At 32.3% G+C, this 24,691-nt stretch overlaps 1 protein-coding gene and 1 long non-coding RNA gene across 3 annotated transcripts; one reads left to right on the forward strand and one right to left on the reverse strand.

Annotated features, from left to right (window-relative positions):
* The first annotated feature begins 8,506 nt into the window (after nucleotides 1-8,506).
* Nucleotides 8,507-17,664, forward strand: LOC120251113. 2 transcript variants are annotated; one of them, XR_005533354.1, is made up of 8 exons: nucleotides 8,507-8,688; nucleotides 9,192-9,263; nucleotides 15,455-15,586; nucleotides 15,718-15,776; nucleotides 15,969-16,116; nucleotides 16,457-16,553; nucleotides 16,710-16,773; nucleotides 17,226-17,664. It is a non-coding gene; the product is annotated as an uncharacterized LOC120251113 (long non-coding RNA). The 2 variants fall into 2 exon arrangements; XR_005533355.1 differs by lacking the exon at nucleotides 16,457-16,553.
* Nucleotides 17,665-18,823: 1,159 nt separating this feature from the next.
* Nucleotides 18,824-21,622, reverse strand: LOC120251174 (E3 ubiquitin-protein ligase At1g63170-like). The gene is made up of 3 exons (XM_039259713.1): nucleotides 21,070-21,622; nucleotides 20,183-20,537; nucleotides 18,824-19,002 (listed from the first exon to the last, which is right to left on the reverse strand). Exons 1-3 carry the CDS (start codon nucleotides 21,501-21,503, stop codon nucleotides 18,856-18,858), a joined length of 936 nt encoding a protein of 311 aa, XP_039115647.1. The 5' UTR covers nucleotides 21,504-21,622; the 3' UTR covers nucleotides 18,824-18,855.
* Between the last annotated feature and the right edge of the window lie 3,069 nt (nucleotides 21,623-24,691).

The following is a 24,691-nucleotide window of genomic DNA, read 5'->3' on the forward strand; positions in this document are numbered from 1 at the left end:
TTCTCAATAAGAACCTGCCATATATGTTTCTCATCCAAAATGTCTATATTGGCCCATTTGAACTGACAAGTGCAAGATTGAAAAATAATGTTCTCTCAACTCATCATGAAACAACTTAAAAAATTTTTATTGTATGAGCTTCTTGTAGCTTCTTCTCAAAATGACAATCAGTTAGTACTTGAAAACTTGTCCTAAAAGAAGCAACATTAGCTTTCTTTTCTTTCTCATTATTATTTTTCAATGCATTATCATATTGTTCCGTAAATTGTTTTAGAGATGTTGCTAGACCAACATAAAAAATTAAAGAAAGCATTTATGTTTTCACTTCTTCGAATGGTAGTCATTCCAAGCCAAAAAACTCCTTTCACATTTGTAGGAGACAAGGTTGATGATTTTTAAATAGAAAACTTAACCATTCATTTTTCAATATTATAATCTTTTATCATCTTCATCCAAATGTTTTCAAATTCTTCAATATCCATTGCCTCATAAATGATATTCTTCAAAATCTTCCTTAATGCTTTGTATTCTGTTAATCCTCCAAGTTTCTCATTAACCTTCTTCATAATATGCCAAAGTCAAAGACAGTGATGAGAATTTGGAAAGATCGTCCTAATTGCATTTTGAAAAGTCATGCAATGATATATAATTATCGCCTTAGAAGCCTTGCCTGACATGTATTCTAACCAAGTCTTAAACAACCAAATATAGGTTTCTGTATCTTCCTTTGATAATTAACCACATCCAAATAATATTGTTTATCTATGATGATTTAATTATACTAATTAATGGAGTGGAGGCATATCATACTTATTAGTTAAGTACGTTGTCTTATAAGATGTAACATCACCAGAAGCTTCACAGGATGTTATAGACCTTGCATTTGCCCAAAATATATTTCTTAAATGGCATGTGAGAAAAATAGTTGCCAAGTGCTTCCGCATTCCCTGACTGCAAGCCTGAACTAACTCTCTTTCACAATATAATTTAGGCAATCATTTTCAATATATGTCAAATTTTCATATTCATCACTTTCAACTGTTAAGGAATGAAATTCTTGCTTAAACTTATGCTTGCTTGGTCATTAAGTTCAATCCTCTTAACATATGAAAATGAAATTTTTGTAGACTAAATACATTAATATGCTCGTAATGGACAAGAAATGGTGAAATACACCTCATTGCGAACAATAATATAATTAACCTTCGATTGACAATTTGTTTTGATGGACAATCTTGGGTTAAAGTTTTTTGATGTAGATACCCTATTGCCACCTCTTGCATATGTTGATGTGTACTATTTAACTTTTCATCATCTCCCGATCTTGTACCCAAACCCTTCTTGTGAGCATAGTTAATATAGAGACTATAAACTTCTTCTTCAGAATTAAGTAGTATCTTGTTGTTGGAAGAAATTTTCACATAATGAATATTCTAGTTGTACTACTTTTCCTTTTTCTTTGCTCAATATTTGTGAACTAAAAGATTTAGCTTTTGTCCCCTTCTTGCTTTACTTTTATTCAATACTTATAATATTGTTCTTGATTTCGATCTATATTGATAGACGAATAATTATTATAATTAATAACTACAATAAACACTATCACATATCAAAAAAGAGAAATTTAAAATAAATAAATTTTATTTTATAATTTTACTGACAAAGCCATAAATTTGGGTCTTGAAATCAACCGATGCCACAGTTTTAGCTTCTACGATAAGATGGTTTAAAATTCTAATTTAGTAGTTACATTCTTCTTATCCCATCTATAACCTTGTACAATTGCAAAAAAAAGATTTATCATCAAAACTTAGCTCAAGAATAAACTTTATACAATCAAACAAAGATATTATCAAAACCATAAACCCAACAAAAGGACTTCCTAAAGGACACCTTCATATTCTAGCTTGTTAAAATCAACCTAGAAGACCTTTTAGTGCAAAGCAGTAGTTAGAAAGCAAATAAGAAATTAAATAGTGAACTAATACAAATTGACAAGAAGATGCCAAGAGAACTATTGAATGCAAAGATCTAAGATGAACATTATAATGTCAATGACTAGTAACAACAATTCTTAATCAAGAGGTCCAAAATAAAAATTAACATTTCTTCTAACAAAGTAAACACATAGTTCTAGTAATAAATAAAGAATTTGATAACATAGTTGACAGTTATATTGAATCAAGGACAAGATTAAAAATTCTCAAATAGACATTGTAAAGGTCAAATATCTGCATAGAGGACATTGAGGCACATGGTAGTAGTCAAGTATCTAAACATGAAAAAAAAAAGAAAAGAAAGAAAAAAGAAGAAGAAGAAAAAAGAGTATAAATATTAAAAGGAGTCAACGTATCAAAAGGTTTGATAGAAAATCTATAATTAATGCATCAACAAACTTCTCAAAATCACTATCTAAACTTTAGTTACTGTTATTTTAAATAAACAATCAAATTCAAAATCAATGTACGCAAGAAAAGAGGGATGTTTAATCAAAACCAAAATCCCTTGTTGGCCATTTCTCCTTGGAGAAAGGCTAAAAGAAACAGCCGTTGTCATAGCTTCAATCATTAAGCTTGGCATGCTTACAAAACCTAAAATTAATACCAAATAGAAAAAAAAGGGCAGAAACTTTTTTCTCGAGGAGAATGATTTTTATCGAAGATCAAAGTTTTTCATAGTGCTTGGATTGAAATTAATGAATTTAACGGGAATTTAGGGGTAATTAGTGTTTTTAAAAATAGAGAAGGATATATATATATATATATATATATATATATATATATATATATATATATATATATATATATATATATATATATATATATATATATATATATGAAGCACGAGGAGGATGCGATATGCGGCAAACAATGGGGTGGCAGAGGAGAGTCACTCAGCCAGACAAAGAGATAGAGAGATCGTGATGAAAACAAAACACATTTGGTGGTGTGGGACATGTGATGGTGGCGCGAAGAGGAAGATCAAGAGTAAGAGCTGAGGTTTCTTTTTTGTTATTTATTTATTTATTTTTGAAATTGGCTAAGTAAAAGAAGCTGATGTGGATGCCACATGCCATCCTCATCATTCTGGTAATGAGTTTGGGAAGAGTTTTTAGATGAAATGGCGTTACTCTTTTTTTTAAATTAGGAAATACCATGAATACTCTATTAGTACTCCAAATCTTTTTCTCATCTCCATTTGTTTGGATTCAATACAAGTGAAAGTCTACAGGACAATTGAAGTAGGGCCTTTATAGAATTTATCTTTCTAATTTAAAAAAAAAACATGCCAATTATGTTGCTTTGATATAGCAGCTTAGGTGTCTTTATCTTGTGTACCCAACCCACATTTTAAGATGTGCTTTGCCTATTAATTCACATTTATGCTTTATTTTCATTCATCGCTTAGTATATTTGTGTTCCTACTTCTTAATTCCTCTTTTAGCAACATAAGCAACTTCAAGGTCTATTTCAGATTGGATACTACTGCTCTTGATCTCTCTTTCTTCAATATGTGATGGTATTTTCTTTTATCATCTTATTATGTTTAGATTTCATTTCATTATGAAATTGAAGATACCCTATCTTCATAAGTAGACTTTTACAATATTTTATGTCCTCCATATTTAACTAGTTAAACCCAATAAACTACACACCATCGTTTAAATGTGCCTCTACACCGTTTGAATCACATGTAAATGACACATCTTCTTCTCAAATTCTATCCTCTATCCAACACTTCCCACTTTGTAATATCATAATCATCGTTGGATTCAATACCATTTTTAGGCTTTGACCATTACAACTTTTTTGTGCTATGTCTTTTTAGAAAGTGATAGTGGTAGACTTGGTGACTACATATAATGAAGAAGCTATAAAAGCCATGCAAGGCTCTTTGTGTTGGACCAAAGTGCTATTGTTACTATAGTTGGTTGGGCCTTTTGAATGTTGTTGCATAAGTTATTTTAAGGCCCAGCAGTATCACATAATGTGTTATATATATATTAGGCATGTATATCTTGTACATATACACAGAGAAATGGAAATACAACAACTGTAGTAGCTTTCCCAATTTCTAGCTATTTGTCTGCGATTGTTCTAATTTCCAGATCCTTGTTTGAGATCAATATTTGAAGGCTTGAAGATTAACATGGCATCAAAGCTTTAAGTGATAAATTGGGAAGCTCTTCAACACTAATTTCCGGAATATTTTTTTTTTTCTATTCTTCTTGTTCTCTTCTTCCCCAAAATCATGGCAGCTTCATCTTCTCAAAGTTCTCCTACAAATCCTTTATATCTTCATCCCTTGGACAATCTCGGGATGATTCTCGTGTCCAAGGTCTTCGATGGTTCCGACTTTGGCTCTTGGAAACGTGCAATGATGATAACCCTTTCGGCGAAGAATAATTAGGGTTTATCAGTGGTGAATTCAAGAGACCTGAAGAGAATTAATTAGATCTTCAACATTGGGAGTAATGTAATAAGATGGTAATCTCTTGGATACTCAATGCCTTGAGAAAGGAAATTTCTGAGAGTGTGTTGTATTCAACCACAATGGAAGAAATTTGGGATGAATTGGACGAGTGATTTGGTCAATCAAATGGTGCTCAACTGTTTCAGATACAAAAAGAGTGGAATCAGATATCTCAAGGTTCAAGCTCCATTGACGAATATTATACAAAGATTAAGAAACTTTGGGATGAGATCCAAGCTTTATGGGTCTTTTCACCATGCACTTGTGGGGCAATGAAAGCATGTAAGAGTTTTGAAGAGGATCAGAAGTTGATATAATTCCTTATGGGCCTAAATGAAAGGTATATGGCAGTGCAAGGCAACATTCTTATGCTAAAACCTCTTCCCACTGTCAGCCAAGCATATGGCATACTAGTACAAGAGGAGAAACAAAGGGAAGTGTCTTTTGGCAATCAATTTAATCTTGAAGTTGTATCAATGAATGTTGGCAACATATACAATAATGACAGAGGTTTGCAAAGGAGCAAAAACTTTGGACGAGGGAGGCTTTCCATTTTTTGTTGTTACTACAAGAAGGTTGGACATACAAAAGAGAGATGTTACAAGTTGCATGGATTTCCTGATAGAGATTCAAGACAGAAGAGTTTTTCTTGTCAAGTACAGATAAATAATGTGAGTCTTGGTCTCCAACAAGGTCATAACAATGATAACATCTCTGGTGTTCATATTCCTGGATTGACTATGGACCAATACACATGGCTGATGGATCTTTTGAGTAGAAATGCCTCTTCGAATGCTCCTAACCTAAACACTGATTCAACTGGTGTTGCTAACTTTGCTGGTAGACTTTTTGAACTCATTCATCATGTTGTTAACTCATGTGCATATAGTAATAGTTGCAAGCAACCTAGAAATTCACCAACACTTTGGATAATTGATTTTGGGGTAAGTAATTACATGTGCCCTGGTGCTAAAATGTTTCTCACCCTCGCCAATTTCATCAAACCTTTCCTTATAGCTCTACCAAATGGAAAAGTAATTCTAGTTGCACAATTTGGAGATGTGAAAGTTGCTGATAATTTAACCCCAAAAAATGTTCTGCGTGTACCTTCCTTCCCTTTCAAAATGATGTTTTACTGAACAACTCATGTAATGCCTCTAATGGTTCTGCTTTTGGTTTTGTAAAAATTTGGCATCATAGACTTGGTCATATGCCTTTGAATAAAATGAGAAAATTGCATTTTCTTCATAAGTGTCTGGAAACTTTTAACTCCTCATTGACTTGCAATGCTTGCCCACAAGCTAGACAACATAGGTTGCCTTTTCGTCATAATCAAATCAAAACCAATTCAATCTTTGAACTAATGCATGTAGATATATGGCACCCTTATCATACTCCTACTCACCAAGGTTATAGATATTTCCTAACAATTGTTGCTGATTATAGTAGAGACACTTGGACACATCTCATAAGCACCAAAAGCAATGGCTTTTAAATCCTGAAAACCTTCATTAATATGGTTCAAACACAAGTCATTGTTAATGTCAAAACAATCAGAACTGATAATGTTGTTGAACCAGGAACAAGTCATGAAGCCAAAGATTTTTTTGCTGAAAAAGGAATCCTACATCAGACATCTCGTATCTACACCCCACAACAAAATGGAATTGTTGAAAGGAAACACAAACACTTGCTAGAAACAACAAGAGATTTACTATTCCAATCCAACTTACTGTTGAAATTTTGGGGGGAATGTGTTTTAACTGCAACATATCTCATCGATAGATTCCCTTCTAAAATTTTACATGGAAAAACTCCTTTTGAACTTCTTTTTGTAACCAAACCCATTTACTCTCATCTCAAGGATTTTGGGTACTTATCTTATGTATCTCCTCCAAGGAAAATTAATGACAAGTTCCAACCTCGGGCCAACCTCTCTATCTTTGTAGGTTATCTTTTTGGTAAAAAGGCGTATCTTGTCCTTGATATCAAAACACACCAGATTCCTGTTTCTAGAGATGTGATTTTTCATGAAGATATTTTTCCTTTTCACAATGTTGATTTTACAGAACCTAATTGTCTTCCTACAAGCATTCCTGATGGAGTTAATTTTCGATCTAATTCACTTGTTGAACCAATCTCTTCACCTTCCATTGAATCAATTTCTTCTTTAAGAAGATTAAACAAGACAAGGTCAACGCCTGCTTATTTGCAAGATTATGTTTGTAGCAATACCAATACCAGTTTGTCTTGCTTTCCAAATTGCTCTCATACCCTTGCCAATTCTCTTTCTATACCCAATCATGTTTGTTTTAATGCTCTAAATTCTAACAACCAAAGGTTGCTTGCATCAATTACCTCTATGCATGAGCCTAGAACTTATGAAGAGGCAGTTCTAGAACCAATTTGGCGGGGAGCAATGCAAAAGGAGTTTGATGCATTAATTGTAAACCATACTTGGGACCTAATTAAATTACCTATTGATAAAAGGCCAATTAGTTGAAAGTGGGTGTACAAAGTCAAACATAATCCAGATGGGACAGTTGAGAGATGTAAAGCTAGGCTTGTCATTAGGGGTTTTATACACAAAAGGAAGAAGGGGATTGTAGAGAAACTTTTCCTCCGGTAGTAAAGATGACTACTGTGAGAAGCATGATTACTGTGGAAATTAAAAAGAATTGGAAGATCTTCCAATTAGATGTTAACAATGCATTTTTGCATGGAGATTTGCATGAGGAAATATACATGAATATTCCCCAAGGTCTTAATGTACAAGGTCCAAACATAGTCTGCCAACTCAAAAAATCTTTATATGGTTTAAGGAAAGCTTCAAGACAATGGTATTCTAAGCTTTCAGATGCTTTGAGAACTAAAGGATATCAAAACTCAAAGAATGATTATTCATTATTTTAGAAGAAATCAGAGAATTCTGCAGTATTCTTGGTTGTATATGTTGATGACATCCTCATCACTGGTAATGATGAAAATGAAATAAATGCCTTGAAGTTATTTCTTGATACATAGTTTAAGATAAAGGATTTGAGTCTAATGCATTACTTCCTTCGGATTAAAGTACTTCAAGAACCTAATGGTTTGATTTTAACACAATGCAATTTCACCTTGGATCTTCTTTCTAATTTTGATTGTGACTCACTTACAGTTTTTTCAAGTCCGTTGCTAGAAGTTTTAAGTTAAGACCTTATCAAGGTACTATGTGTGAAGATCTTGCTTCATATCAACGTCTAATAGGCAAACATAATTATTTGTCTTATACAAGACTAGATATCACATTTGCAGTGCAATTTCTCAACCAATTTATGTCCAAGCCTTGTAAGCCTCACATGAATGCAGCCCTGGACACACTTGGATACCTTAAGCTGAATCCAAATCAAGGTATACTCATGAATGCAGACTCATCTTTTACTCTAACTGTCGACTATGATTTAGATTGAGCTGCATGTCCTGACACCAGAAAATCAGTAAGTGGATTTTTTATTTTGCTTGGTAAAACTCTTTTGTCTTCGTAATCGAAGAAACAACAAACAATTGCCTTATATTCCGCAGAGGCAGAATACAGATCTATGAGAAGGGTTTGTGCAGAACTTGTGTGGCTAACAAGATTGTTGGATGAACCTACAGTGCCATCAATCCTTTCTATACCATTGAAATGCGATACCAGGCTGCCATACATATAGCCAAGAATCCAGTCTTCTATGAATGGACCAAGCATATAGAGCTTGATTGCCATTTTGTTAGAGAACAATTGCAGGTCCTCAAGGGAAATTAGCAGATGTCTTCACAAATAGTCTCACAAGTCCTCCACATCAACATGTTCTATCCAAGTTGGGTGTGTTTGCAGCATCTTCTCACCCTCCAACTTGAGGAGGGGTGTTGGACCAAAGTGCTATTGTTACTATAGTTGGGCCTTTTGAATGTTGTTTTATAAGTTATGTTAAGGCCCAACAGTATCACATAATGTGTTATATATATAAGGCTTCTATATCTTGTACATATAACACAGAGAAATGAAAATATAGCAACTGTAGCAAATTTCCCAATTTCCAGCTCGTTGTCTGCGATTGTTCCAATTTCTAGATCCTAGTTTGTGATCATCTTTGAAGGCTTGAAGATTAACATTCTGGTGTATAAACTTGTTAATGGAGAGAGCAGATGGAGGTTTCCATATTGGGATATTTATTTAATGTTGATCCTGGGGTAAGTTTCCTCCATCTTATTCATTAATTTTCTTATTTATTTTTGTCCTGGGGTAAGTTTCCTCTATCCTGGGATATTTCTTATTCATGTTAGTAGAGTGTAGTCTTCACATATGCTTAGATTTGTAGAATCAATATATAAATAAATACTCATCAACTTCCAAGGTCGGGGTCTCACTTTCTCTCTTTCTCTCTTTTTAATTCCCTATATATTTTTATCACTTTTGTTTCAAAATCCAAAAACATCTGCTCTTTCCAATTTTTTTCAATTTTTTCAATTTTCTACTTCTCATTCTTCTACATAATTAAAAAAATATTTTAATAATAATAATAATAAAGATTGTGAACCCCACCTATATTTAATCCTAGCCATCGATGTTATTTGATTATCTGACTTTGTCTTATCTCAATAATTTTAATTTTTTCGGGGTCCGCCGTATCCATTTTACGTAATCTAATGATTGTCGTAACTCTCCACCTTGATACCCGAACCTTATCTTATAGGAAGCCGGATTGGTAGAGTTGATGGTGAGGTCGGGAGATCGTTTGATGGGAATTTGGTTTCAAATATTCAAGGTAGGTGATTTTTTTTAGATTGGTTCATTAGTATCAATTTAAATTTGGAAATCTTTGCTGGTGATTAACTTGTAATCTAGTGATATTTAGATTGTAGTTGAGGCTTGGTGAGAAAGTTTGCATTTATTATTGTGCATCTTATATGTTTTGGGCCGTGCATGTGAAATTTTTAATTTTTGCTAGGTTAATTATTGGGATATGTATCTTTAATGGTGATTGATTATTGACTTTTTGCTATTTGATAGACGATTGAAATAGCCTATTAGTTGGAATTTCTTCTTGACTTGAGTTTTAGGAGTGCTGATTATATGCCTTTATGTTAACTATTAAAGAATCTTCTCTATGCCAAGCCTGCGCTGCATTAGCAGAGCCTACTTCCTTGCCAGGACTTGTAATTATACTTACAGTAAGCCATGGATTTAGTTGTTTTTTGGGTGCTATATAATCTAGAAGTATTATATTTTGATCTAATTATGTGGTGAATATGATGGGTTTTGATGATCGGGTAGGTTATGGTTTAGTTAATCATTGTTACTGCATATGAATTGTTTGTTTTTTTTCTTGATGAGTTGCAACATATGTGCTATATTTTTTAAAAGGGGGCACAATTACATGGGTTGTAGAATTTATACCCTCATGTTTGTAGAAATTCATTGTTTATTCTTAGTGTTTGGTAGTCTTTGAAAGCTTTGGTCTTAACCATCCATGTTTGAGAGCTGAGAGCTAGGAACTTGATTATGTGAGCTTAGTATATGACCCTTGCTTAAATGTGTTTGGTTTTAAATTGTTGACTAATTCATCCAATAGGATCCTTGGTCAAATAAATGCATACTCATGTCTGTGTTATAGCTTTGTAGGTTAAGTGTTTCTTCTTACATGCCATTAAACTTTAGACGTAGCTACCTTTCTTTTCTTTGTTTATTGTTTTCCATGCCATTGAATGCATGGGCTTAGTAGGTGGGGCCGGATCTTCATTCTTGAATATTTACTATTGCTGGTGTTTTATAAGTACTATGCAATGTCTTGTAACTTTAGTAAAACCAGTGTCATATAGGTAGATATTCTTTACAACATGTGGCATCTTATAGTTGTTATACTCACTTAGCTAATGTATTATTGTTCTTTTAGGAAAATTCATGGCAAGCATATGATATAATTGAATTTAACACGGTTTATGGATGTCATGATATTAGGGAAATATTGAGTAATTGGAGTCTGTTTTATGTTTTTAAGGCCCTTCCTAGAGGGTTAATTTTGGTTATCAAATGTGAGTTGGAAATTGAAGTCTTTGAGGTAAGTAAACCACATATAAATGTGTATATATGCATATATAAAAGTTTCGATTACCGATAATTGCTTACATAATTATTTAATAATTTTGATTTTGTTTTAAAAACTATTCATATACTATTTAAATGTTATTAAGTTTTGAATTCAGTGCATATTACTGTTCATTATATATTTTTTTAGAAATTATTAAACTTTATTTATTTATTCAATTATCTAATTACTTATATTTTAATTATTATTTGAATAATGATTAGCATGTTAGCTGCTAATTCTTTTATTTATTTATTTATTTTGTTTACTGGTTAAATTATAGAAACATTTGTTAAATAATTATTGAATTATTCAACATGCCACTTATTTCTTAAATAACTGGATTATTTTACTATAAAATGGGATCATGCCAATGTTGGCATTTCTTCTTGTTCCTAGATTACTTTGAAATGCACTGCCCTAAAAATTTGATAGTTTGTTTGATTTTTTAATATTAAAATTATTTGACATAAATATGTTAGTCTCCAATTAACTATGCGTCAACCTTGTCATTGGAGATTAAACACTGATCGTATTGACATGAAACTTTGTTAAGAGGCTATAGTTTCGCATCAAGGGTAAATAAATAAACTCTAAACCTCTGACTCGGGTCACTGAGTTTAAATAAATGATCTTTGATATTTTGTTTTGACAATAGTGAATTTGGGAGACGTATATTCAGGATTATCTGACATAGATTGTATTTTGCTAAATTATTTTGTTTTGCATTGTATTTTGACAAGTATTGTGGTGTGTTATATAATTTGAACTTAAATTCCTAGTTTTGAGAATTGTCATGATACCAATATTTTTAGTGGTTACTTACTGGGCTTTTAAGCTCATAAATGTGTTTTCATCATTTATTAAGATCAGACATAGGGTCGCTTGACAAGTAGCTTAGTGGGGTCGTTGAGCAAAGCACCACTTAGTTCTAGCAAGTTAATAATGTTCTACCCTTCTAGTAGACCTAAACACTAGCACTGAATAATTGTTGTTTTTGTTAATCTTGTTAGTTTGAATATTCTTGTATGCCGACATTGTTGTACTTTTGCTTTGAAATTTGTAATTTTGTTAGATGTTATCTGCTATGTTGAGACAGGTTTTGAGATCTTGCATGCTCACTTGGTCTCGGCCTTGTTGGAATGCGGCTGTTTGTTGGCATACCGGGCTTGATAGACCTAGTTCCGGGCATGACAAATCTAAGTGGTATCAGAGATGATGATGATCTTTAGTTGCCTTAATCATGTTTGTCCATTCTATTTTTTTTTTTTTTAGTTTGAGGTAATTTGATCATATAAACAATGAAGTTGGGTTGTCTTCATTTGTCTCAACCATTTGTTGAAGATGTTGAAGTTGTTGAAGATGTTGAAGCTGGATTTTTCTTAAATATTGGATTAATGTTGTTAACAATGGGAAAACCAAGAATATAGATAATGTAAATTTTTCCTCTTTTTCCTAGCTTATTTAGGGTGTAGAACAAAGGAATAAAGAACTAAAGAACAAAGGAAAGGAGAGGGAAAGAACTAAAGGAAAGGGGACTTACCTTAGCTTCCTCAGCCTCCTCATGGCCACCATTTTGGTGATTGCTTGCTCTACTAGCTGATGCCATGTTGGTTAGAGTGTCCACAGTGGAGTGAAAGGAAGAAGTTCAAGTTCAAGGGATCTGATGGAAAGGAGAAAAAAAAGAGAAAAAAAGGAAAAATGGGAAAAAAAAGGAAAAGAGGGATAAACTTTTTTAATCGCATTGGTTAGCTAATGTGGTGGCTCCTCATGACATGGAAAGGCATGCCACATCTCTATTAACGTTGTAAGCAATGATGACTTGATTGCAAGCAATTCATAAGTTAAGTGACCAAAATATATTTTTTTTTTAGTTTAGTAACCAAAATAGGAACACATGGATAGTTCAGTGACCAATTGTGTAATTTACCCTAAATAATAAATAGTAACATATAGAATTATTACTAATAACCTTGTAGTAGAGATGGGGCCCTGCTTGGTAGAGTGATTTTCTTGCTCAAAAGAAATAAATAAAAAATAAGAATGAAAACATGGGTGTCGTTGATTTTCAAGAGACTGAGTATATATAATTTAAAAAATATATCACTTAGCCCAATACAAACATCACAATTACATTATACATGAAATATATAACTTTCCCTTTTTATATGGAAGAGGTACATAACCTCTTTATTCTCATGTCATTTGTAACTAAAAATGAAAAAGTGTCATTTGTGTTTCATTAACTCACTTACAGTGATTTTAAATTCCTTAAATAATAACAATATTTGGCATTAATATCAAGGCAAATAAGTCTTATACTTAACAAGTATTATAGGGAAGTAAAATAAGTTAATAACTGAAACATCTATAAAATAACAAGCATCAATTTTTGGGAATAAACCAAATGATTGTTGTTGAGATCATGGTTAGCTTATTACTCATAGTTATCTTTACGAAAAAGAAGATAATTGTTCTAGATTCCTCTTGCGCTAAATTGTTTTTATAACATATTCTAGCTTAGCTATCAATGCTTTAATGCCCTAAATCTTAGCATATCCAAACCCTTTATTATATATATTCCAATCTTTTTTGGACATTGAATACATATATATATATATATATATATATATATATATCTGTGTGTGTGTGTGTGTTCATCTCCATTGCTTAATAGAACACAAGAGTCTTGCAATCGGAGAATATCTAGTCCAGCTCACCAAAGAAGCTGCCTAACCTAGACATCACATTAGGAAGACGAAGTTGGCAAATGAACACTTTCAATCCTCAAATGAATTAACACTTCTCAAGTACTTATGATCAAGTTTGACATATTAACTACTATGCCAAAGGTGAAAAATAGAAGACACATATATCTATCACCTCTTATCTCTATCCATCTCTTTTCTTCAAATGTCTGCAGTTGTAAGGTTTACTTTCAATATAAGAATGATGCCAACTTGTACTCCCATCCATTTGCATGCTAATTATTCTGTGAACAAAATTAATGTTATTAGAAAGAGTTGACGTTACATTAAACATGAATGTGTTCTTTAGAAAAGTAGATTAGTTAATCAGAGTACTGAAACATCCTTATATGAATATCTGAATAATTAAATTTAGTAGCTTAAATTTGGTTCAAGAATGTCTGAATAGGAATTAGGCAAATTTTGGAATGTGCATACACTACACCATAATGGGTCTTTAGCGGCGTTTTATTTAACATTTAGCGGCGTTTTTAAATGCCGCTAATTACCATAACGGCGATTTCAGAAAACGCCTGGCAAAACGCCGCCAAAGATAGTGTCGGCAATGTCCCAGCAATTAGCGGCGTTTCAAGATAAACGCCGCTAAATTAGCGGCGCTTTTATTTCCTTTAGCGGCGTTTTATACCTTATAAAATAATTAATTTACGAATTATATTAGCGGTTTATTTGTAAACGCCGCTAACTTAGCGGCGTTTATCTGTTCTTTAGTGGCGTTTTTAAAAAATAATTTAAAAAATTAATGTAAATTTTTTTAACCTGATTTTTTTTTATAAAAAAGAAAAACAACTACTCTAATTATTAATATTATTTTTTTCTTTTTTTAGATTTTTTTTCTTTATTTTTAATTTATTCTCTTTTCTCTTTTTTAATTATTATTATTATTATTATTTTCACTTTTTCCTCTTTTCTTCTTCTTCACATCTTGTTTCTTCCTCTTCTAGTTTCTTCATCATCATCATCATCATCATCATCATCTCTTTTTCTTCTTCTTCTTCTAGTTTCTTCAACATCATCATCATCTTCTTCTTCTTCTATTTTTTCTTCTTCTTCACATCTTGTTTCTTCTTCTTCTTCTTCTTCTTCTTCTTCTTCTTCTTCTTCTTCTTCTTCTAGTTTCTTCATCATCATCATCATCATCATAATCATCATCATCATCATCTTCTTCTTCTTCTTCTTCTTATCGCGTCGTCATCATCGTCATCACATTCTTCATCTTCATCTTCTTCATCTTCATCATAACTTGGGTATTTATAAAAAATAAAAACTGATGGTATTTAGCGGCGTTTTTCTTAAAAAACGCCGCTAAATAAAAATTTTAAAATTAATGGCGCCAAATTCAAATTTTCTCGAAAAAAATGGCGCAAATTTTGAATTTTCAAAAAAAATAAATTTTGGCGGCGTTTTTATGCATAAACGCCGCTAAAGTTTAATTTTGTAATTTTTAAATTAAAAAAATTAGATTTTCACGGCGTTTTTTGGGACAAACGCCACGGAATTTTTAATTTTATAAATTTTCAAATGAAAAAAAATTTTACCATCTCGCGGCGTTTTTGAAAAAACGCCGCTAAATCTAAATTTTTTGGCTTTTAAAATTTAATTATATCATAACTTTAGCGGCGTTTTTAGTCATAAATGCCGCTAAATATAAATTTTATTAGTTTCAAATTTTATCATATCAGAAATTTAGCGGCGTGTTTTCTAAAAACGCCACTAATTACATTCTTTTAGTGGCGTTTATTATAAAAACGCCGCTAAACATAAATTTTGTGCTTTGAAATTTAATAGTATTATGACTTTAGTGGCGTTTTAGTAAAAAAACGCCGCTAAATATAAATTTTATGACTTTGAAATTTCATAACATCTTGAATTTAGCGGCGTTTTTTTACAAAAAACGCCGCTAAATTACAGTACTTTAGTGGCATTTGCAGGAAAACGCCGGTAAATTATTTTTTTAGTGGCATTTATGAAAAAACGCCGTTAAAGTCATAAATATAGTGGCGTTTGGAAAAAACGCCGCAAAATAAATGCCGCTAAAGACCCATTATGGTGTAGTGATAGTTCTATACTTATGTTTATCTAAATGTGTTCTTTTTCCAAAATTAGCTCTACTTTGGAAGTGAAGGGAGTGAAGTTGGATGAAATGGCAAACTTGTTCCCAATATATGCATCATGCTTCCCTTCCCCTTATGGAGATGCTACATCTAGCTCTAGGTCTTTGTCCAGATCTTGCTCCAGGTATTGTGGCCGAATGTTTTTCTAATTCTGTTATAAAATTTTCTATTTTTGCTAATGGCACACTTGGGACACTGCCAGGAGCCTAGATTTCAGTGATGTTGAAAATCCTGAAAATAACTTGTTTGTGACAGGGTTGTCTTCTCATGTTACAAAGGATGAACTAGAGAAGTATTTTGCCACTGAAGGAAAGGTATATATGTCTTAGCTTTGTTTGTTTAAAAAAAATATTAAAAAAATAAAAATAAAAATAAATAAAGAAAGACGTGTCTCCATAAGTTTAGCCATCATGGTTCTTCTTAACAAGTTTTCATGTATGTTCTCAATGTTTTGGTGTATATGAAGATTTCTATATGTCTTTCTCTTTTGTCATGCATGTCTACAGGTGATTGATTACGTCTTGTGGTGGATCCATAGTCAAGAGAGTCTTGTGGCTTTGGCTTTGTTACCATGGAGAGAATTGAAGATGCAAACCGTTGCCTCAAATATCTTGATGGTCAGTGCTTGAAGGTCGGGTTATCACTGTTGAAAAGGTAAAGCAGCATTTCAAATATCATGATTTTTTTTTGAGGAAGAAGAGCGGGGCGAACCCACTAGAGACCCCAGGGGCGTGCACAAGCCTCGGTGGAATAAGTGGGGACGGGGCCGCGCTCACGTGGGCGCTGGAACCACCCGAACACAACCACTATTCACAACTCCCAGAAATGTGCCCTCAGCCGAGAATCGAACTCTCACCACTCGGTGAGAGCTCTATCGGCGACCCATGTACCAATATCATGATTTAGTTCATTCCATTATTAAGTTGATTGAGGCGATTGATGCTTTGAGTGATTTTTGAGAGGTGTTGTTCCTTTGAAATGTTTTTGGAAGCAGGCTAGCTGTGCGTAGCTGCTCTTCATCAAACTTCAAAAGCTTTATCCTAACAATCAAATCAAACCTGATCAAGCAAAACCAGACAATATAAGCAAGGGTTATGCAATTAACAATTTTATTTTAACTTGCATTGGTTCTACTTCAATATCATGTGGCAATGCAAGCTTCATTCAGTTTTGTGCTTTATTCTTTTGCATGTGATCAGGTTTTTAGATTGGTACCATTATTTTATTTCCCAATTTTCTCCTTTCAGGCTAGGAGGAGACGTGGTCAAATACCCACTCTAAGCCAATATCTTGGTGCAAGGACCTTTCATTGTAAGCACTACTTGCGCCATTAGATAATTTGTTGGTTTTATCTGGATATATATGCATGTATAGATATAAAGTTGAAGATACTTGTATTGGAAATTTTGGTTCTTTTCTTACTATCAACCTCTTCTGTAGTTCTGTTTGTGAACATAGATGTTATTCCACCAAGTATACTGGAACTATGTTGGTTTTCTTATTTAAATTTGAACATATGCTAATGGTGTTTGTGTTTTAAAAGCTCGATGTCGGTCTCCAAGTGCTTCGCCATACATGTAAACATAGATTTGCAATCATTTGCTTCAATTTTGAATGCATCACTTTTCTATATTTTATTATCCATGATCAATTATTTGTTTGTATGTCCCATATGCACATGCGAGGGAATAGACACTATTCTTTTCTTTTTCTTTTTTTATGTTTCTCGTATGCATATGGTGTTTGACTTCAATTTTTTGTAGGGAAAATTTCTCCATTAGAAGGGTGGAATGAACATGAATATGGGGACACAATGCTCGACATTGAGAAAATATGATTCAGAAAAACAAACTACTCAGCAATTTGTTGCTTCTATCCCTCCAGAGGTTATAAGTAAGCTGGAATGAAAGAGCAGAAGTAACGGAACCAGTACATCCTTTTTCTCTTACAATCTCAAGGTATTCAAGTAAATTTTGAGATAGCTCCTCGTACCTCACATGCTACTATCAGGACGGGGGAAGTTTTCTTCCCATGCCCCTCACACTTCAGAGGATATTGAATAGCCACAACCTTCAACCCAATAGGAAGATAAGGGTGTCGATGAAATTACAACAAAATGAATGTAATATTTTGGATTATTACATTAGATATTTTTATAACTTTTTGTTGTTATATTAGATGTTAAGACTATTATATTTTGTATTGGATTGTCTTATTAGATGTTTGGACTGTTACATTTTGTATTGGTTTATTGTATTATATGTTTGGATTATTATATTTTGTATTGAATTGTTGTTCTGGATACTTATAAATCGGAATGCTTATTTTGCAAAATATTATAGAAGTTATTGTTGAGAATTGTAAGTTTGAGTTTAAAACAAGTTTGTAAAAAATATTTAAAAAATTATTACAAATAATCACAAACCGTGTCGCAGTTTTTTTGTTATGAATAATTAATTTGCAACATAATTTGCGACAATAAAAATGTGTCGCAAAATGTTTCAAAAAGTTGCAACATAATTTGCAACACAATTTGTGACAATATAAATGTGTTGTAAGATTTGTTGCAAAAACTGTCACACAGTTACAACACAAGCTGCGACACAAAATTTTGCGACAATCAAAATGTATCGCAAGTTTTGTTGCAAAAAATCTCACATTTGCAACACAATTTGCGACACACAAAATGTGTAGCAAATAATGTCGCATATCGATGCAAATTGAATTGCAAATATTGTCTCAAAAGACAAATGAATTGCGATGAATTTGCAACGTTTTTATTGTGTGTCGCAAATTTGCGACACATTCTTTAAAAGTGTCGCAAAAATTTGCGACATCTGAAACGCGACACATTCTACTGTGTCGTAAATTATGTTGCAAATTGTGATCTACGACACATTTTTGGATTTATTATGTCGCAAAAATGTGTCGCAAATCACGTTTTTTGTTGTTGTGAGAACAATGACTTAATTTGAGCACAATTGAATTGTAATTATTTATATTTTTATTTAAATATTTTTTTTAGCTAGCTTTAGATTTCAAGCTGCACTACATATTTTTATGCTAACATTTATAAATTTTTTAATAGATAAAATAGATACATTCATGCTAGTACACATGTCAACATAAAGAGGATGAGAAAAATAGTAATGTAAATGAGATGGAAAAGAGCTTGTATCAATGGAAAAATATTTACGAGGATTACTAATAAATTGGTAAAAAAATGTAGAGAGAAACATTTTAATAGGCTGGTGATTGTAAATGCTAGCTACTAAACTAGTATTTGATTATCATTCTAATTTTTTCTTAAAATTGAAATAGGGGGCGAAGAGCTTCTATTGAAGAAAAAATAATAATAATGTAAATGAAATGTGATGCTCATGTATATTAATTTTATTTGTCAATGTCCTGCTTACAAAGAGGGCATGAGGAAATGATCCTTAGCCATTGATCAACACATCTTTGATGGAATAGATGAAGACATGGCAATTGTCTCACTTCTTCTTTGTCAATGTATTTTGCTAGACATATACAACATTCCTGTCAAAGAAAAAGCAACAGACATAGCTCAATTTACGACCTAAACTTAATTAAATTTGAAATCAAATTTGAGTAAATTTTAATTTTTCTTTTCTTTTAATTAAATTGAATGCTTTCAAAGTATATATAGGAAATGTAATCTTGACTCTCTATCTAAAGCAAGATCAAATCTCTGACTAGGCAATTTAAATTATTTAACTGTGCATTGCAAATTTTGATTTAAAAATTTTAATAAGCTCTTGTGGAAAAATATTAATTTATCCAGAGAATTTTAATATTGTGATATTTTTTTTAAAATTTTAATTGATATCATGTTATTTTTAAAAATACATGTCTAATATTTTAAATTTTTTAAGAAATTATCCAATTTAGAAATTTACTTAACCAATAGTCAGTATGTATCAAATTATTTTTTTGATTACTTATATAAATATCGTAAATATGTAAATAAAAAAATAATTTTCTAACTTTAATTTCCAATAATATTTTGAATACGTTAAAATTGTTACTACAAAATCTATACTTTAAATTTACATATCTTAAGTTATTGTAAATAATTTTGTAAATGCATTACACATGCTCAGTTTGCTTGGTGTCAAATAAAAAATTAATACTATAAATGCATTACAAATCTAAAAGAGCTAATTTTATCGTTAGATGGATTTTGCTTGGTGTCACTCCATCTTCATCTAAACAAATTGTTCCATTTATTGACCCAAAATAATTTGAGTTATATCCAACAACCCACCAACCATAAAATAATCAGTATAATTCATATAAAATATAAAATAACAAAAAAACTAAAATAAAATTCTTATGAATTAAATTAAGTCCTAAATATTTTTATAAACATTTTTTTAAACTATTTAAAACATGTCAAGTTAACAAGTTATGAGAACAAAAAAAATAAAAACCATCCAAACAATCAGTTTAAAAGTCTTGATCCATCATACACTTTCAGATTGTATATAAATAGATTAGCTGAGATTTTCACATTTTTTTTTAATATAAATTAACAAATTTATGTGGGTCTATTTTGACCTCAAAATTTAAACCGATAAAATGAAAGACTAGACAGGTATATTTAAAATCATATTTTATAAATTAATTGACATGGTACTATTAATTACTTTAATAAAAATACAACACATAAAAAAAAGTTGTCATAAATGAAGCTTACTGAATTTTGGTGAGAATGCTGAACATTGTTGGCTTCAACATCTTTGTATCTCCATTGAGGCAAATGTGAAATTTGATCATCAGAAGCACCTCTTCCTTCTGATGCGGAGTTCATGTTGAAGCCAACTGCTCGGCTTAACAAAGGCACAAAACAGCAAAGCAAGATGAACAAAAGAAAAGGAAAAGAATAGCCGATCGCGTTCCATGCGAGCAACGATATGCATAGCGAGTGCAGCCTTGGCGCTCGTGTGAATGACCGATATCGTGTGTCGAAGATCCACACGTTACCCATCACAAACCATATAGCAAAAAATAGCTCCAAGAGTGTCCTTGATTTATTCATCATGTGTGCACTCCTGCATGCATGTTGGAGTAAGTTGAGACAGTTTACAGCAATACATTATTATTATTATTATTATTCTTATTAGTATTATTATTATTATGATGGCATGCTTTACTTTTAATAAAACATTTGCATATAATCTATTTTTGTTGCATAAAAAAAAAATGTGTACATATAAATGAATGAGTTGTTCTAGCTGAGTGCAGAACTTGTAACATTAATTCTAACTAACTGCATAAACTAAATTATCTGAAACTATGACAATGTGCACATTATTTTAGATGATAAACATGTGGTTTATGACAAACAGTAAATATATACACTTCAAATAATTAATATAACTTAAACACAATGCAAATCATGCACTAGATCTTGATTCAATTAAAAGACGGCTATAATTTTTATCACTTCAAATGTTCTTGAGGGTATGTTGTCTTGTACCATTAGATTAATTGAGTAGCAATGAAATTATTGAAGAATATAAATACTAATTTTTTCGCAAAGACTAATAGTTACTTTCTTGTAAATACAGATATATTAGGTACCTTGATTCTTCGGTGTTATTCCTTCTTTGTTGTTCAGTGTCAGAGATATCTCCGCCACGAGACAGGCAATGGTATCGCCAATAAAGAAGAGGCAAGCTAAGAAGATTGCCGAGATTATAACCAGCAATCCAAATTCTAAGAGGCCAAATAGGCTTCTCGGAATGAGAAATCACAATAACCAAAGTGATCACAACAATTTGCACTATCAAAACAATAAACTCCAACAAAATCCATGACTTCGAGTTAAATGGGTTAGACATAACATCCGACCTCGATCCATTTTGGTACCTAAACACTCGCCTCAAAAAACTAAACCATCTTGCTCTTGATATTCTCACAGCAGTTCTCGCCAAGAACACAGCCGGGGGAGACCGTGCGGTGCCATTGTTGTTATCTTCGCCTAAATGTGACATTACATGATATCGAGGGTTCATGATGATGACGATGATGTTCGCATCAATGAGAGCATTGTTGTGCAATGCAGAAGAAGACTTGGAGGGGGGAAGAAATGAGAGAATGTAGAAAGGAATGATTGCTTTGGGTTGAACTAATAATGAAATGGGAGTTGGAAGGCAAGGAAGATGAGTAGTAGTAGTTGGTTTTAGATGGTGACCAAGAATCTAACTGCTTTGCTTTGGCACAAAGGGTTCATACCTTTGAACTTACCGTTGGCCTAACCATCATCTTCGTTGATAAATTTTTGTTTAGGTGAAACAAATAGAAAGGAATAAGGCAAGTTGAGAGTGGGCAAGGCACCAACTTTTTTGTTCTGATTGCCTACTTCCTAATTACTCTACAGATGATGCTTCAACTTATTGGCATTAAGTGTTGGAAAATTCATGTTTAAAAATGTTTGTAGCTTGATTGATTAGAAAATTATAATATAGTATTAAGTATTAGACAAGGAAGAGTTGGTGGTGTTTCATAAATGATATAATATCCCATTATTAATCATGTTGTGAGTGTAGGTTAGTGCAAAGAAAGAGTAATTACTTGTAGAGTTATCATAACCTACGCAAAGCAGCATTTGTTAATAAACTGGAAATTTTATGGGTATTCGCCTAATTAAATACCTGCATAAATTATATAATCTCCGGCATTGTGAATAATATATATATATATATATATATATATATATAAAGCAACCAAAACGATAGCAATCACACTAATATTGTCACCATCAAGAAGTCTATTAACATAATTAGGTTAACAACAGCCACTGGGACATACACTAAAGTTTGGAACTACATGTTATTTATGGGAATATACATGCAAATTACTTGTTATATTTTATATTTATATTTTTACTTTTATCTATTTATTTATATTTTTACTTTTATCTATTTATTTATTTATTTATCGATGAGATGGACAAGCCTTTCATCTTAACCAATGTTATGAGAGGAAGTTCATTCGTAAACCTCTCACTTGGCAAACGAAAAAATTATCATCTTTCTAATGTGGAGCTGGTACAAATTAAATTTTTTTTAGTGCTATATATATGCAAATAATTAAGTTTTGGGAAAATTATTTTTTAGTCCCTGAAAGTTTCAACACATCCCAGACAGACCCTCTGACATTTAAATTTGACAGACAGTCCCTCCTTTTTTTGACAGCTTACTTTTCAATTCTGACAGTGTACTTTTCAATTAATGCAGCTTACTCCGTTAGTTTATTCTATTTTACAACATGTATTTTTCGCTTAAAAATATATAGTTTCCATTTAACATTGCGTGTTTTTGTTTAACCACATAAGTTTTCACTTAACATATAGCATATTTGCATTTAAAATTTGATTTTTCCGCTTAAAATTATGAGTTTCCGCTTAAAATTTAGTGTTTTCGCTTAACTACATAAGTTTTCACTTAACATATAGCACATTTGCGTTTAAAATTTGATTTTTCCGCTTAAAATTATGGGTTTCAACTTGAAATTTGGTATTTTCGCTTAAAAACTGAGAGCCAGCCCAGTTAACATCTATTACCTTTATGTCAACATCAATCACCTTTATGTCAGAAAGGTCTGAAAAATAACCTGTCAGAAAAAAGAAAGACCTTTTGGGAATACTCAAAGTCATGGGGTTTTTTTGTGAATAACTGAATTTTGAAGGGACTTTTTGTTCATTTCCAGTTAAGTTTTTCTTGAAGTTTTCACTAGACATGTCACGATTAAATTTTCTTTATACATTTTATTCCCAAAGATACAACTTAATTTGCTAATGTACTATACAGAAAATTCTTAGGTAAAACACCACTTTTAGATCTTGTGAAGTCTATACTACAGCATGGCTTCTTCCTCATGAGATGTAGCTCTCATGAACCAAGCAATCTATACTATTTAATAAATAGTTAATTCTATAATTTTCTCCATGGCAACCAAATTTCCAGCCAATTAATGCTTAACTCGCTATTTCCAGCCAATTAATGCTTAACTCGCTAACATAGCTGTATAGTTACAACTCCACCACCTACCTATTAGAGTGTGGGAATATGAGGCCTTGGAGGACATATCATGGAATGTTGGAAGAGTATTAAAAATAGATGATCAAACTGTCTCACTAAATCGCGGTAAATATGCTTGTATTTGTGTTGAATTGGATCTTTCTCAGCCGCTCAAAAGAGGTTTTGGATTGGTAATGATGACCAGAGAACATTCATTGTAGTTCAATATGAGTACCTCTCTACATTCTATTATTGATGTGGCTTAGTTGGATAAGGAAAAGCTACCTACCATCTCTAGCAAGATTAGTTTATAGTTGTCTTTCCAAGTTCTAACCAATCTGATCTTAGAGTTCAACTAGAGTTGAAGTCGGATCCTCCGAAACGAGCATCTTTAATTAAGCAAGTAGCACATGGCTTGCTATACTATTGATAAGTGCTTGAACATGCATATTTTATATATCATTTGCACTACTTCAAGCATGTAATTTTTTATGTTTAGCACCAAAGTAGTACAGAATTGCATTTTTTTTTAATCAGCAGAGGCTTTAATTGCATTTTAGGGCCAAATGAGTGAATATGTAGGCAATTTGAGATAGATTGGACCAACACACAAGTTTCAGAACATCACCACGGCCTCATCATGGCTGTGGTCCGATTATGCTAGTGTGCAAAATCTATAGGACAACATTACAGGAGCCACAATGGCTTTCACAACGGCTGTTGTACATAAAATGCCTATGGTTATATTGCACAACGCCCAAAGCCAGATTGAGTCCAAGTGTGACTTATAGCCCAAGAAAAGATCTGAGATTACAAGAGCCTGAACAACGGCCATTGTGACCTCATGGCGGACTCAGATTATAAATAATCATAGGTATTCTTATTTTAGGAAGGATTCTTTTGCAGGATTAGGAGAGATGGCCAGATTTCTGGAGTGCAGTGCGGCTGGAGACGAGGTTCAACCTAATTTTAATGGATTCTGGAGAATTTCTTAAGTGGGTCTCAATGCATATTGATAGTGGAGGGCGTGAGAAGAGATTCGACGCCATTTTGATATATATATTCTTGGGATCTTCTCAACCTCAACCATCGGAGATCTATTGGAGGGAGTTAGTTTTATGATTCTTGACACTTTTCTTGTGGATTATTATTATTCTTTGATCATTATTCTTTATCCATAA

The sequence above is a fragment of the Dioscorea cayenensis genome, chromosome 20 (assembly GCF_009730915.1).
Source record: "Dioscorea cayenensis subsp. rotundata cultivar TDr96_F1 chromosome 20, TDr96_F1_v2_PseudoChromosome.rev07_lg8_w22 25.fasta, whole genome shotgun sequence".
NCBI classification, from domain to species: Eukaryota; Viridiplantae; Streptophyta; class Magnoliopsida; order Dioscoreales; family Dioscoreaceae; genus Dioscorea; species Dioscorea cayenensis.

Excerpts from the sequence above, each read along its gene's own strand:
- LOC120251174 (XM_039259713.1), bottom strand. The coding sequence starts at position 21,503 with ATGAACCCTCGATATCATGTAATGTCACATTTAGGCGAAGATAACAAC. Across the intron at positions 20,538-21,069 it reads AATAACACCGAAGAATCAAG|GAGTGCACACATGATGAATA; the intron begins GTACCTAATATA and ends ACATGCATGCAG. Across the intron at positions 19,003-20,182 it reads AGCATTCTCACCAAAATTCA|GAATGTTGTATATGTCTAGC; the intron begins GTAAGCTTCATT and ends TTTCTTTGACAG.